Here is a 13,678-nt window from a genome sequence, read left to right on the forward strand (position 1 = left end):
AAGTGGATGCTGGCCATGACCATGTGGAGAGAGGGGGAAGGGAAGGGGGGAGGGGCGAGGGGACAGAGAGAAGCTGGAGGCAAGAGAGCAAGAGAGAGGAGGGGACAAGCAGCCCCTTTTATAGTGGGCAGGCCTACCTGGCTGTTGCCAGGTAATTGTGGGGAGGAGCATACCTGCTGTTGCCAGGTAACTGTGGAGGTGGAGTTTAGACAGAATACTAACAAGGGCCTTGTACCGAGAGCAGTCTGGTGATGGTGTTTGCTGGGATGCTCTTCATTCTACTCCAGACCGTCTGTCAGCCAGATCAACTTTGGTGGAGACTTGAGTCTGACCTGAGTGGTCCTTGCTGCAGAGGCAGGACTGCCTTGGGCCAGGCGGCAGCAGAGCTTTGGTGGATGGGAGGGAATATGTACTCTCTGTTTGGTAGTGTGGGACTGGCACCATTTCTTCAATAGCTATTACATGTAATCCAAGTTTTAAAGTTTTGAATCCAGATTTACCCCCATACCCAACCCCAGACTTTTAAATTCTGGTTTACAATTTATGATACTTGTATTCTCAGAGAAATTTTTTGATTTGATTTTTTTTTTCTTTCTGACTGCGTGTACATCTGTGTGAGCGCATTAGAACCCTGGAACTAGAGTTTCAGGCAGGTGTGTGCTACCATGTGGGTGCTGGGGATTGAGCCCAGGTCCTCTGGGAGAACAGTCTGCTCTAACCACTGAGCCATCTCACCAGCCCCTGTTTTGAGTCTTTGTAACATCAGGGAGGTTGCCAGAGGGATGACGAGCTGTCCTGGCTTAACCCATTGTCCGTTTACTTCTTCATGAGGCCTTGTGGGTGGCAGTACCAATGTGAGCTGTAGCACCCCGCCTCATGTTGGGAACAATTAGAAGGTAAGCTGGTGGAATCTGTATAGCTGCCAGTCCTCACGTAGAGAAGCAAAAGATGCTGCTTAAACCTGGGAAGAGAAGGGAAAGACCTGAGATGGCTCAGCAGGTAGAAGATGCTCGGAGCTGTGCAGGCCTGATGTCCCTGGTTCTAACGCTGCCACCCATGTAAAGGTGGGAGGAGGAAGCTGACTCACAGGGCTGCCCTCTGACCTCCACACACATAGCACACATCACACACACACACAGGATAATAATTTTAAAATGTTAAAAATGGAAAATAAACTGGAAAAGGAGTCTGCTGTAGCTGCATACTCTGCCAGAAGTGAGGGGCCGGTGAGATGGCTCAGGGTAGAGGTCAAGCCTCATGACTTGAGTTTGATCCCTGAGATGCACATGGTGGAAGGAGAGAACCAGCCTGTTTAATCTCCACATGTGTACCTTAGCATGCAGCCACACCCAAACAAGTGGAACTACAAGACATCAAATGTATCACTTAGAAAAAAATCAGCTTGGGGCCATCGGGTGACTCTGGGTAAAGCTGCTTGCTGCAGAAGCCTGGCAACCCAGGTCCAACCCACGGAGCCCACATGTCGGTGGAGGAGAGAAGCCACTGCACAGGCTGCCCTCTGCCCTCGCCAGCTACTTGGAGCCGCCAGTGGTGCTGTTGACAGTGGCATTAGCAGGTCATTCAGGAGAAGGTGCAAATCCCATGTCACTTCCAGAGAGTGACACTCTGAGTGACACTAGACATATTTCGAGCCACAGATTTATTCTTGCTGGGAGTTTATAGATTACTCTCATGCACAGAGTCTGTGGGGAAGGCTGCTGTGTTTCAATGGTCTTGAGGGAAATGGGATATAACACAGCAGAGATTAAGTCTCAGAAGACCAGGTAACTCAGAAGTTTACTGAAGTATCAGCTCTCCTGTGTGTGGAGTAAATGATGCTTTCTGCAGTGGTGACTTTTCTCTTGCTTTGATAATGATAAAAGCGACTAGGGAATGTGTGTGTGGGGGTTCCTTCAGCTTGTGGTTCCTTCAGCTTGCAGTTCCAGAGGGGAGTCTGATTGTTGGGAAGCCATGGCATGGTGGCAAGAGCAGGAAGTGGCTCATCACATTGCCAGCTGCGAAAGAACAGGAAATGAGGTGAGGCTTACACAGCCTGCACCCTTTGGCAGACACAAAGGGATGGAAATGGCTAGAAGGGTCGGCTGAAGGGCCATGTGGATCTGTAAGGTTTTATGTCACCAAACTAAAGTTGAGTTTTATTTTTAAGACAGAATCCCACTATGTGGCCCCAGATGGCCTGGAACTGGCTCTGTAGACCAGGTCCACCTGCCTCTGACTCCCAAGTGCTGGGATTGAAGGTGTGCCTACCGTCCAGCTTGTTATCACTATTTTTGAGAAAGGCTGTCTTCAGGAGGAAAATGCTATGGAGTTGAGGATGACCTTGAACTCCTGATCTTCATGCCTCTACCTCCTGAGTGCTGGTTACAGACATGTACCACAACTGTTACTGGCTATTGAACAAGATGGCTTTGTACAAGATGGACAAGCATTCTACCACCTGAGCTATTTCCCGGGCCCAGGGAATAGCTTTTGAATGCCTGAAAAGGTCCATGTTGTACCTGATATGGTAGTGCGCACTGCTGCCTCTCTGCCAGCTGCTGGGATGTTTTTCATGTGTCTGAAGGCAGCCAGGGCCTGGCTTCTTAAGTGAGGTATGGGTACTTAATTCCCATGGCACTTGAGCTTAAAGTAGTATTTTACTATGTCAAACCTTTAGTTTTTTATCCATAAAATAACGGTGATGCCGGTTTCAGGACTGTGAGGGTGAAGTTAGATGTAGCAGGTACAGTGTTTAGCATGACAGCATGTAGCTTTCTATCCTTCTATCTCATTTGTGGATGGGGAAGATACATCATGTACAGGATTAAGAAGGATGTTGAATAATCGTGTTAGGCCAAGAAATTATCAGAAAAACAAGTAGAGGGACTAGAGATGGCTCAGCAGCTAAGAGCAGTTGCTGCTCTTGCGGAGGCCTAGGGTCCAGGTCCCAGTACCCATATGGCAGGTCACAACTGATTCTCCTGCCTTAGCCTCCTGAGTGACTAGGAGAACAAGCCTGTGTACGCACTTGGCTTGTTCCTTCTCTACAAAGGAGGATGCCTAGGCACAGGAAGGGCGGAAGTGCTGAAGTCTTTAGTCAGAGGTCAGTTTACAAACCATAGAAAGCAACTTGGATGAGGGAAGACAAGAAGATGATTTATGGGAACGTTCTTAAATAGTTCTCCAGTCACATGGAGGGCAGGTGGCCTGGCCTTGAACAGTGGCAGGAACCAAGGGGCATGGGCCTGGGGAGGATGCCACAGACACAGGTACTGAGTGTCAGCACTACCATTGCCCCTGCCCCCAGTAAGAGAAATTACCCATTGTCTCTGGTTCTGTGCCAGCTGCTTTTGAGTCAGGGTTCCAGGGGAACAGTTGCTTTGCCAAGCTCAGTTCTTGTTCCACCATGCTCTGCTGCCAAGCGCAGGTGACAAGTTCTGCATGGTGGCATCTGTATGGGGAGATGGGACTCCACCTCCCACAAGACCCTTACTGTGCTCTTCTCTAGCTGCATGAAGCAGCCTAGCTCCCTGAAACCTGCTCTCTCTTTGCACTCTCACTTACTGTAGAAGAGCATTGGGAGAGAACACAGATGCGTGATGGATAGCTGGGAATGAGGACTGCATGTCCGGGCTGTCTGCAGTGCTGGGCACAGTGGTGGACACTGTATTCCAGGAGGCCTCCAAGGAGCTCAGGTGTGACTCCAGGGGGATTTGGAGTCTGGAAGGGATGGTGTGGTCCTTGCCTCTTTCCTTGCTGCTGCCGTAGAGAGCAGATGCTGCAGTGCCAGTGGCTGCCCTGCCGCATGACTTGACTCTGTGTGGCTCCGTGTTAGAATTGTGCCTTGACCACTGTTGGCGTTTGACCACACTCTCTGCATCTTGAGTGCAGGTTTGAGCAGTGTATTGGTTTATGTATTTAAACACAAGTGCAGTTGGCTAATCCAAGCCAGCTTGTTACTGTGGCTAACACTTTGGCATCACACACCTGCATTGAAGTCCATTGTGACCTCTGCAGCACACTTGTGGACACATTCCTTCATCTGTGACGAGGGACTAGTACCTCCCAGATTGTTGGTAATAGGTCTTTATTAGATGAATAAATGCTTTAATGTTGTAGCAACCCGGCAGGCTGCAGAGCTTGGCTCCACCCCCTGGCAGGTGACTTAAGCTCTGGGCCTTCTTCATCTCAGATGTGACTGCTGATTGCACTTACACGCGCTCTGAAAGGCAGTGGGGCAAACACACTTAACTCAGTTCTTAGCATACACTTGCCATTGCCTAAATGCTAGTTTAATTTTTCCTTCATGTAAGATTGAGCACACTTGGAGCAGGACGTGTGGGCCGCTCGCGGGTTTTGTGATAGACACAGCTGGGCTCTCAGTCTCCTTTAAGATGGGACACCTTAGATAACTGAGAAAATGTCCTCTCTGAAGTGCTTGCCCATTGTGTTCAGGGTCCCCAGCAGGATGTGACCCTGAGTGTCCTCTGTGTTACAGATTGCTGGAGGAAGAATCTTCTAAGAGGGCAGAGCTGGAAAAGTGGCACCTGGCACAGCAGCAGGCCATTCAGACAACAGAGGCGGAGAAACAGGAGCTGGAACAGCAGCGTGTCTTGAAGGAACAGGCTCTGCAGGAGGCCATGGCACAGCTGGAACAGCTGGAGTTGGAGCGGAAGCAGGCCCTGGAGCAGTATGAGGTAGCTGGACTTAGCCCTGACACACCTGTAACTGGCACCTTAGATCAGCTGCGGGAGGGGTGGGGCTCTGCACCTAACCCTGCAGAAACCAATGTAAACGAACTCCATCATTCACTTGACAGACTCTTGGTTAGCAAAGAGAAGAAAGAAGAAGTTTTATTTTGTTTTCTATAGAGGATGAGGTGTCTGTCCACTCAGGGACCATGCAGAGTGTGAGTGGGGAAGTACAGTTACACCCTGTGACAGAGGGTCCCCAAGCTGCAGTACGGACTCTGAGAACATGGGGATAGCATGCAGGTGTAGGCAGTACCCATTGCCCCACCCTGAGGTTAGCACCTAGGAAGGTCACTTGCTCCCATCCCCTCACTCAGACCTTAGTGTCTTAATTACTGTTCTGTTGCTGTGACAAAACACTGACCAAGGCAACTTATAAGAACGTATTCAGTTGGACTTATGGTTTCAGTGGTTAGAATCCATGATGGAGGAGTGAGGGCAGAGACAGGGACAGCTGAGCGCCCACATCTTCTGAAAGCACAAGGCAGAGAAAAACTGGAATGGCTGGAATCTTTTGGAACCTCAGAGTCCAGGTGTGTCCAGTGACACAGCTCCTCCAACAAGGTCACTCTTCTACTCTTTCCCAGAATAGCCCCACTAACTGGGGACCAAGCATTCAAACGTATGATCCTATTAGGGCCACTCATTCAAGCACCGTGGCCATGGCTGTCCTGAGGATGTGCCAGCAGAACAGCCCTTCCTTCTCATGTCCTTCAGAACCTGTTACTACTGAAGCTAGGACTGGCAGCCATGGTGAGAGAGCTGAGCTAGCAACAAGATAGATCCGGGAAGGGCAGGGACAGAGGCGGAAAGCTGACACAGGGGCCTACCTACCGTCACATGCATGAGGCGCGATGCCTTAGCTCCCTGAGCCTGAGTTTTTGCTAATGTGCAAAGGGTAATGCTAGCTCCTCCTCCTTACAGTGATTCTGGCCATTTAATAAGGGAATCCACAGGTACACAGTGGGGGCCAGTCCATGTTACTTAGTTCTTAAACTGCCACTTCTGTCCTAGGGAGTTAAAAAGAAGCTAGAGATGGCAACAAATATGACCAAGAGCTGGAAGGACAAAGTGGCCCATCATGAAGGATTGATACGATTGATAGAACCAGGTAATATTTATATATATAATTATCTATTTTAATGTATTTTCTGTTGTATTTATGCGATTGAATTTATATGAAAAAACAGCAATAACTTTCTCAGGGGCAAAAAGCCCTTGCTTCTATACATAGCACTGCATAACACTGGGGTAGGGGCAGCTACCCGTACGGCTAGCCATTGGGGTGTGAAGTGTGAGCTCATCCTTGAAATGGCTCAAGGGTTAAAGCACAACGTAGGCCTGACAGCTTACGTTCAAGTCCTCGGAACCCTTACCAATACCTGGACGAGGCAGTGTGCGTTTGCAATCCCAGGGCTCCTACAGGGAGATGGGAGCAGAGAGCCACCCTGAAGCCAAGCTGCTTCTGTGACTTTCTCTTAAGAAGCTTGTCCTCCTTAGTAAGTGACCCCAGGTAGCCTCCCTCCGTGCATCATGCCACTCTCTTGGCTGGTGGACCTTTGTGGGTATTCCTCAGAGAAGAAGTAGGAAAGTTGTTTTCCCCGATGCAATGACAGCTGTGGAGAGCCAGCCTTCCTGCATTGAAAGCCTGCTTGTCACTTAGGTTCCAAGAACCCTCACCTGATCACCAACTGGGGACCCGCAGCATTCACACAGGCAGAGCTCGAGGAGAGAGAGAAGAGCTGGAAAGAGAAGAAGACCACAGAGTGACAGCTGTCCCAGCGGCCACCCAGTCAGTCACATCAGTGAGGAGTCAAGAGCTTCGTACCCGGAACAAGGACACTGGCTTTTCTGCTTCTGGTCTTCCCTCAGGGCCCCAGCAGGGTCCATGTGCTGAGGACGCCATATTTACCTTCTAGCGGTGTCTCCGCTCTCCTGGGCAGGAACATAGGCACGGGTGAGGCTGGGGCTACCTTCACTGTTGCCTTTTGCAGCCCTGCAGCCCCTGGTCTCACCTGTCCTTGGATGGGAGGTCAGCTGTCTTTGCAGGCAGTACATTCCCTCTGCTGATTGGCTGGCCTGCTTGCCTTTTCCTGTCAGGTGCATGGCAGGCCTTGTTGGTGCTCTGATGGACAAGTCACTAGTCACTGCCCTTGTGGATGGGATCTGGAGGGTGACGCTTCCCAGCCTCAGCTAAGATGCTTCCCTCTGAGCATCACACACTTGGCATGCTTTGTTTGCATTTTCTTTCCCCTCACCTCAAAGCAAAACATATTCTGGCTCAGTGTCTCAACTTAGTTCTTTGGGTGTTCTGTCCCCAGCTGCTAGTCTGTTGAAATCAGTGGTGGTTGGATAGTGTGGGAGGTTACGTGGGCACAGTGGAAGCTGACAGTATGTGGGCTGGTTAGATGTAAAGTGTCACAGGATGATGGCAAGCCTTCTGGCTTTCACTAGGTCGATGTCTCTCTGCTTTCCCTCCTCCGAGGATGGCACAGGTCACGGTTTCTATGCCTCTTGTTTGAGGAATGCTTTTGGCTCTAGTCTGGTCTGAGACAGAGTAGTGTTTAGGAAAGTCAGCCTTACCACGCTAATTGGAATCTGTAACCAGCAGTAGCTCCATGGACAGCCAAGATGCTTTACATGTATAGACAGGAAGGTGATCCATGCGTTACCGAAAAGGTGGGCTTCAGTAGCAGAGCAGGGAACCCTAAGTGTCCTGGTCCAGCCTTGCCTCAGAGCAGAAAGGAGGCCGTTCTAGACATGTGCAAGTCTAGAGATAGATTCCAGTGTTCCTGGCATCTACATAAGGACTGGATAGAATTCCTTTTATGACTGGAAAACATTTGCCAATGGAAGTCTTACCAAGTTTTCTTAAGATTTTGGGCTGCTTAATAAAAGTAATTTTATTTAATGTTTATAGTTGCCTTCATACAGTTTAGATTTATATGCAAAATATCAGTGTGTCATGAACCTTCTTAGTTAGCAGATAACTTGGGTGTGGGTTTGGGTCTGGCCATTCACTCACCATGTTTCCTTGTTAGTGCTGCTGGGACTGTGGCCAAGGGCACCAGGTCTCCCCTGTGGCTTGATAATGTCTCCTAGGGACCTCAGTGTCCCTGGAGGGAAGAGGAAAAAAAACTCCAAGAAGGTACTGACCGGTGTGAAGTGTCTGGACAGAAGCAGGGGCCTGGGAGTTCAGGGGAGACTGGGGTAAAGGGATTGCTGTGTCTGGGCTGCCAGAGCACCCCTCCTTAAACCTGGACTGTCTTACAGCACAGCCAGAAGCATGGCCCACTGCTGCCCCGGCCCTCCTTGTCTCCACGCCTGAATGCTGCATGCTCCCTCCTGCAGTATGCGTGAGCTGTGCAGAAGGCGTCTACAGTCTGTAGTGCTTGTTACTGCTCGCCTCACTGGCTTCAGTAGCACTGTGGCTGGGAAGTGAAAGTCCTTTTTAAACAGGGTGAACTGTGTGACTCCCATTTGGGCTGATGCTCTGATGCTCGTGGGTCTCTCCTGATACTCAAGGTGGTTTCAGCTAAGTGCCTGTAGACCTTGCCCCATCTCTGTACGAACTACAGGAAACTTCGGGAGTGTGTGTCTGTGTGTTCACTGAAATCAGCCCTTTGCTCCAACTTGAGACGAGATTATCTATAGGAATTATGAATGAAAAGCATTTGAAAATGTTTTGAGATCTATTATATTGAAAATGAACAAAATATTTATAATTTTAAAGCATTCTTATCTGTATGTTGTACAATGTAATATGCTCTACTTTCTTAATTTTTTTTGCTAATTTTTCTAAGATATTAAAATGTTTTCTATGGGAATTTTGGTTTCTATTTTTTAGTACAGTGGACTCAATAACAAAATTAAACATACCAGAATACCATACATTTTAAACTGGTTTAATAAAACAGAGTAAATCTTGTGCGTTTGTGTGTGCACACGAGTGTGTGTGTGTGTGTGCGTGCATGTCTGCATATGTATTTTTGATAATCTTCATGTTCACAGTCCTGTGGACGTGGTTTAAGGATACGCCTGAAAACACTGCATTTGGGAGTCAAGACCTCAAGTTAGCTGTGACCTCATGTTGGGTGTGTGAGTCACAGCTGTGGGAGGCCTTGGTGGATGTGTCAGCTCAGGGACCTACAGTACCGACTTCTCTTCATCCTTGCTGCTACCTCAGAAGCCTTTTTCACTTGTCTCTGTTTTCTCAAAAAAAAATTTTTTTTTATTTCTTTGGGTGTTTCTTTCACCAGAATAAACATTGTGGTTTTCTATCTGGTTTTACATGGTCACCAAGATTAAAACTTACTGTGGATGAAGCAGTCCCTTGTTCTAGCTTGACTGTGGATTGGCAAGCTGGTCTTCCCTCATGGAGGAGGGCAAGATGTTTGTCAAACTATTCTTTCTCTATTGCAGTGCTCTCAAGTAGGGACACTTGTTCCTGAGGGGACACTTGGCAGTGTCTGGAAACATTTGTGGTTTTCATGACTGGAAAGAGTGTGCTGGCTGTAGGGGGTGCTTGCATCACCCCCGCTTGGAGGGGAGTTGCTGTTAATTCCTGTTAAGCCTCATTGACCCTTCTGAGGTTTCCAAGTCACTGGTCTTGGGTAGTGGGCACATTTGCAGTGGACGCTAAATTCCAATCCTAGTCTAGGCTCAGCCTCCGTATCCAGTATCTACTGTAGCAGAAACGGGCTGTCAGGCCGTGCATCCACAGGAATGCGGGCCTTTCTCTTTATGTCTGCCTCCTGTTTTGAGGGCCAGAGAGATTGTTATTCTGTCCAGCTACTCTTTCTGCCAGATCCCACCTCCCCATTTGAAGTCCCATTTTACCCCAGTTCTCCCCCAAACACCAGTAGCCTAAACTGGGTTTCTGAAGGTGGCCTCTGTGAGAATCACTTCTTGTGTTTCCCCTCTGCTCTTTAGCCAGGAGCACCCCAAGGACAGGGTCCATCTCAGACTGGTTTCAGACCAGCTGCCACCTCCGTGTTCACCCTCAAAGTTTCCTCAGTGGGAGTTAGGCTGTCCTAGGCTGCCAGAGCAGGTGTTTGGTATCGGGAGAGCATTTCAGGTTTGGAATTTAGTGTCCACCACAAACAAGCCCACTACCCAAGACCAGTGGCTTGGACACCTCAGAAGGGTCAGCAAGACTTAACAGGACTTGGCAGCACTCTCCTTCAAGCTGGGCTGATTTGAGGCACCCACTACAGCTGGGACACTCCTTCTGGCTATGAAGACCAGGATATGAGTGTTTACAGAGAACATGAACTAGGGAAAAGACTTCACCTTGGAGGCTCAAGGCCTGCAGCTCTGGTCCTGAGCTGGAAGTTGATGACAGGGCAGGAAAGGACCTTTCCCATGTTTTGTGCTTCCTACCCCTGCTTGGATCAGAGTACTCACCTGGGAAGGAGTCTGGGCATCAGTCGTATAGATGTGGGCTTAGCCACCTCTGCGACAGGATGGCTACAACTCCCCTCACCCTGATGTCCATACATACCTAGTTCTAACCTCCACTCTCCCAGGAGTTTTTGACTACTGATGTTTCCTGCATTAAGACAGTGCTCTCTTTCTGAGAAACATCTCCCACTACATTAATGTGGTGTGTTGAACCAGTCTTCAGTCCGTCCTCTGGGCAACCTATGTTTTTTCTCTACAAGAACCACCTCTTCCAGCTGCACACAGTGTACCTACAGAAAGCCTCCTCAAGGACAACTTCATATGGACCAGCAAAGGGGATGCACCAGCTCATGCCTTCTTCAATACTCTAACCTACTTACAGAGTCCCCTGTTCTGTGGAGAGCCACTGTGGAAGCAGGTGTGTCCCTTCCCTGAATGTGGCCTTCCTCAAGAGTGACTTGTCTTCCAGCTTAAATAGCAAACTCATTGAGGTGCCTTACTTGAAGTTTACTTTTTTAGACTTTTATCTCACACATTTAATCTCACACACTTTTAATCTCACACATTTGTAATGTATCTCAATTATACCCACGCCAACCCCCATCCTGCACCCCCCCACAGATACTCCCAGTCTGTCCCTTCTCCACTTTTTTTCCTTTCATTTTTGTAGCTGAGTCCAGTCAGTGCTGCGTTTTGGAGTGTTGACTGATCTTGTTGGTTTGATCATGCGCAGGTAATGGCTGCCGTGACTCCCTGAGCACAGTGGCTGCGTCTGGTCCAGAACAAGGCATTCCACGGCACGCCTCCCCATCCTCTCAGCTCCGGCATTTGTTCTGCCTTGATGTTCCCTGGACCATAGGATGGACTTGATACAGATGCTCCAGTTAGGGCTGGTCACGCCACAGTCACTTGCTCTCAGCACTCTGACCAGTTATGAGTCTCCGTGTTAGCTGCTGCTCACTCACTGCAGGGAAGCTTCTCTGGCCAATTGCTGGCACAGCTGCACTGAACTGAAAGGTGACATTCTCAGATGGCTGCGGGCACCACTCACCACATGTGCTAGAATAGCTAATGAGCAAAGTTCTTTTCTGCAGTTAAATCAAAACCCTCCTGCAGCTCAGCTGAGCCCCCAACCCTCAAGGCTCTAAGGGTGTTGCCTGGGGCTTCTGATGACAGTTTCAGCTCACTGTCAACTAAAAGGGTTAGACTCAGGCTGTCTGCCCTCAGAATAACACTGCACAGATGATGTCCCCAGTGTGTCACCCCTGGAGCACAAGATGGCCATCTGCCCCTTAAAGGCTGGTGGGGACACTCCCCACACCCCATAATGCAGTCAGGGGAAGTCATGTGGAGAGGGACTTTCCATCTGACCTAGGCCAGGCCATGTGGTGGGGATTTCTGCTCACTGTCCTGCAGGTGTCTGTAGTAAGGTGCTCATGCAAGACTTCTGGAGAATTGGGGAAATATTTTAGATGCTCTTTGTGTCTCCAAAGGCAGGTGTGCAACTTCTGAGGTGTCCAAGTTGGAATGAACCAAACAGTCCCAGAATGGGATCCAGAAATACCTAGTTCCTGTCATCTCATAGCCTACCTCCTTACTCCTAAGCAAGAGATGGCCGAGGAGATCTCAAGGGACTGGGGACTGCTATACCCCAGCAGGTCCCCAATGATCCACGTCTCTGCTTCTGCACCTTGTGACTTCTTGGGTGGCCACCGAAGGTGTTTGTTTGTTTGTTTAAAGATTTATTATATTTATATGAGTGCACTGTAGCTGTTTTCAGACATACCAGAAGAGGGCATCAGATTCTATTACAAATGGTTGTGAACCACCATGTAGTTACTGGGAATTGAACTCAGGACCTCTGGAAGAGCAGTCAGTGCTCTTAACGGCTGAGCCATCTCTCCAGCCTGCCACTGAAATTTTAAGCCATGGTCAGAGATGCTCTGTCTTCAGGGTTGACCAGCTCCTGCTGCTCTGAGTGGTGCCCCTGTCATTGTTTTAGCAGCTGTGTCCCAAGACCTTCAGGACTGAGCTGAGAAGCCACTCTCCTCCCACAGGTGAGCCAGAAGCAGACAGCTTTTCCAGCATGGTGTATAAATGCTTGGTCCACAAACATGCCCGGGGCATGTTTCCGGGCTCCGTCTTGAGCTTGAGCTTTGAGTAATGGGGGCAAACCTTAGCTCTGGCTGTGGGAATAGCATCTATCCATTCTGCCCCAATGTTGGAGACACATCTCTCCTTCTTTTTAAAGAAAGCTAATTTCAGTGTCTAGTCTCCATTTCTCCCAAGAATCTTCATGAAAGCAGATACTAAGTGGAAAACACCCCACATGCCATTGAGGGGACTTCCCAGACTCTTGATGAGCAGGCTCATTTGAACTCTTTCTCCTAACAAAAATTCTGTAGCTTTTTACTATCACAAGGTGATGTGATACCTAGTGTGGGAAATGGAAAAGCAGGTGTAAGCTCACCTTCTGGGACAGTCAGCAAGGATTCAGGAGGGAGGGCTGTTGAATCTGGGACCTCGGTGCTGCGCGTGTGCTTCTGGCCGAGCGGCCACCAGGTGGCAGTGGTACACTGTGTCTGTGAGTTAAGATTGCTATGCTTGTGATCCCGTCTGTCAGTGGGGACAGCCCCAACTCTGAGCACTGCCAGGAGCCAGACCCTATCTTATTTCACCGAATCTTCCCAACTCATAGCGTTGACATGATTTACCTGTTTTACAGATGTGAAAAGTTGGGTTCAGAAAGGCAGGAAGTCACCCCAAGAGTCACAGGTTCTGGGGACAAGAAAGCCCATATGAGGGGTCCTCTATGCCAGATAGTTCCCACTACTCCCATGATGCAGGCAGGCCTAAGGCATGGGATGGGAGTTCTATGGCCTCTCTGTCCCTGAGGCTCCTGGCACGTTCCCTTGGGAGCTGAGGAGACCCTGAATTGCATCCTTGGTCCAGTATGATCACCACTGCTTTCTGTCTGGCCATCCTTTTCAATGCCTTCTGGGAGCAAGCCAGCAAGCTTGGAGTTTTGGCTGGAGGCGCCTTGGGGATGGGGGAGGGTGGAGGGTGGAGGGTGGAGGGTCAGCAGCCAGAGAGAAGGGGCCTGTTTCCTGACTCCCTGACCCGGGCTGTCTCTGTGGAGGCCCCAAACCCAAGAAGGTCATCTAGGGCGAAATTCCAGCTTGAGCCCCCTGAGCAATGACTTCAGTTTTCTTGATAAGGCTGAAAAAGGGACACTGAGTGTCCACCCCACACCCCCTCTCTGTCAGCACCTCGGCTCTAGTGAGGCCTCTGTGGTAGACAGCCTGACTCGGGGAAGAGACAAAGATAGACTGGGGACAGATAAGGACAGAGACAGCCGGGGACAGATGGAGTATAGAGGTGAAGATGGGGCAGCTGCCTGTGGGGAACCCCAGAGGTCAACACTCTGTCTCAGCTTGCTAAAAGCTGGTTGATTGTTAGGGCTGCAACAGAGAGACTTGGGGGGGGGGGGTATAGCACGAACACTGGGTGTGCTGTCAGCTTGA

The 13,678-nt window shown here is 49.5% G+C and overlaps 1 protein-coding gene across 1 annotated transcript in view; it reads left to right on the forward strand.

Moving 5' to 3' along the window:
- Positions 1-8,578, forward strand: part of Swap70 (switching B cell complex subunit SWAP70) — a 73,881-nt gene extending 65,303 nt beyond the window's left edge. The window contains exons 10-12 of the mRNA XM_028767997.1: positions 4,499-4,697; positions 5,766-5,862; positions 6,415-8,578. Coding sequence (XP_028623830.1) covers positions 4,499-4,697; positions 5,766-5,862; positions 6,415-6,521 — 403 coding nt within the window. The 3' untranslated portion in view covers positions 6,522-8,578. The remainder of the gene's footprint in view (positions 1-4,498; positions 4,698-5,765; positions 5,863-6,414) is intronic.
- The last annotated feature ends 5,100 nt before the right edge of the window (positions 8,579-13,678 follow it).

This window comes from Grammomys surdaster, unplaced genomic scaffold, assembly GCF_004785775.1.
Source record: "Grammomys surdaster isolate TR1022 unplaced genomic scaffold, NIH_TR_1.0 184, whole genome shotgun sequence".
NCBI classification, from domain to species: domain Eukaryota; kingdom Metazoa; phylum Chordata; class Mammalia; order Rodentia; family Muridae; genus Grammomys; species Grammomys surdaster.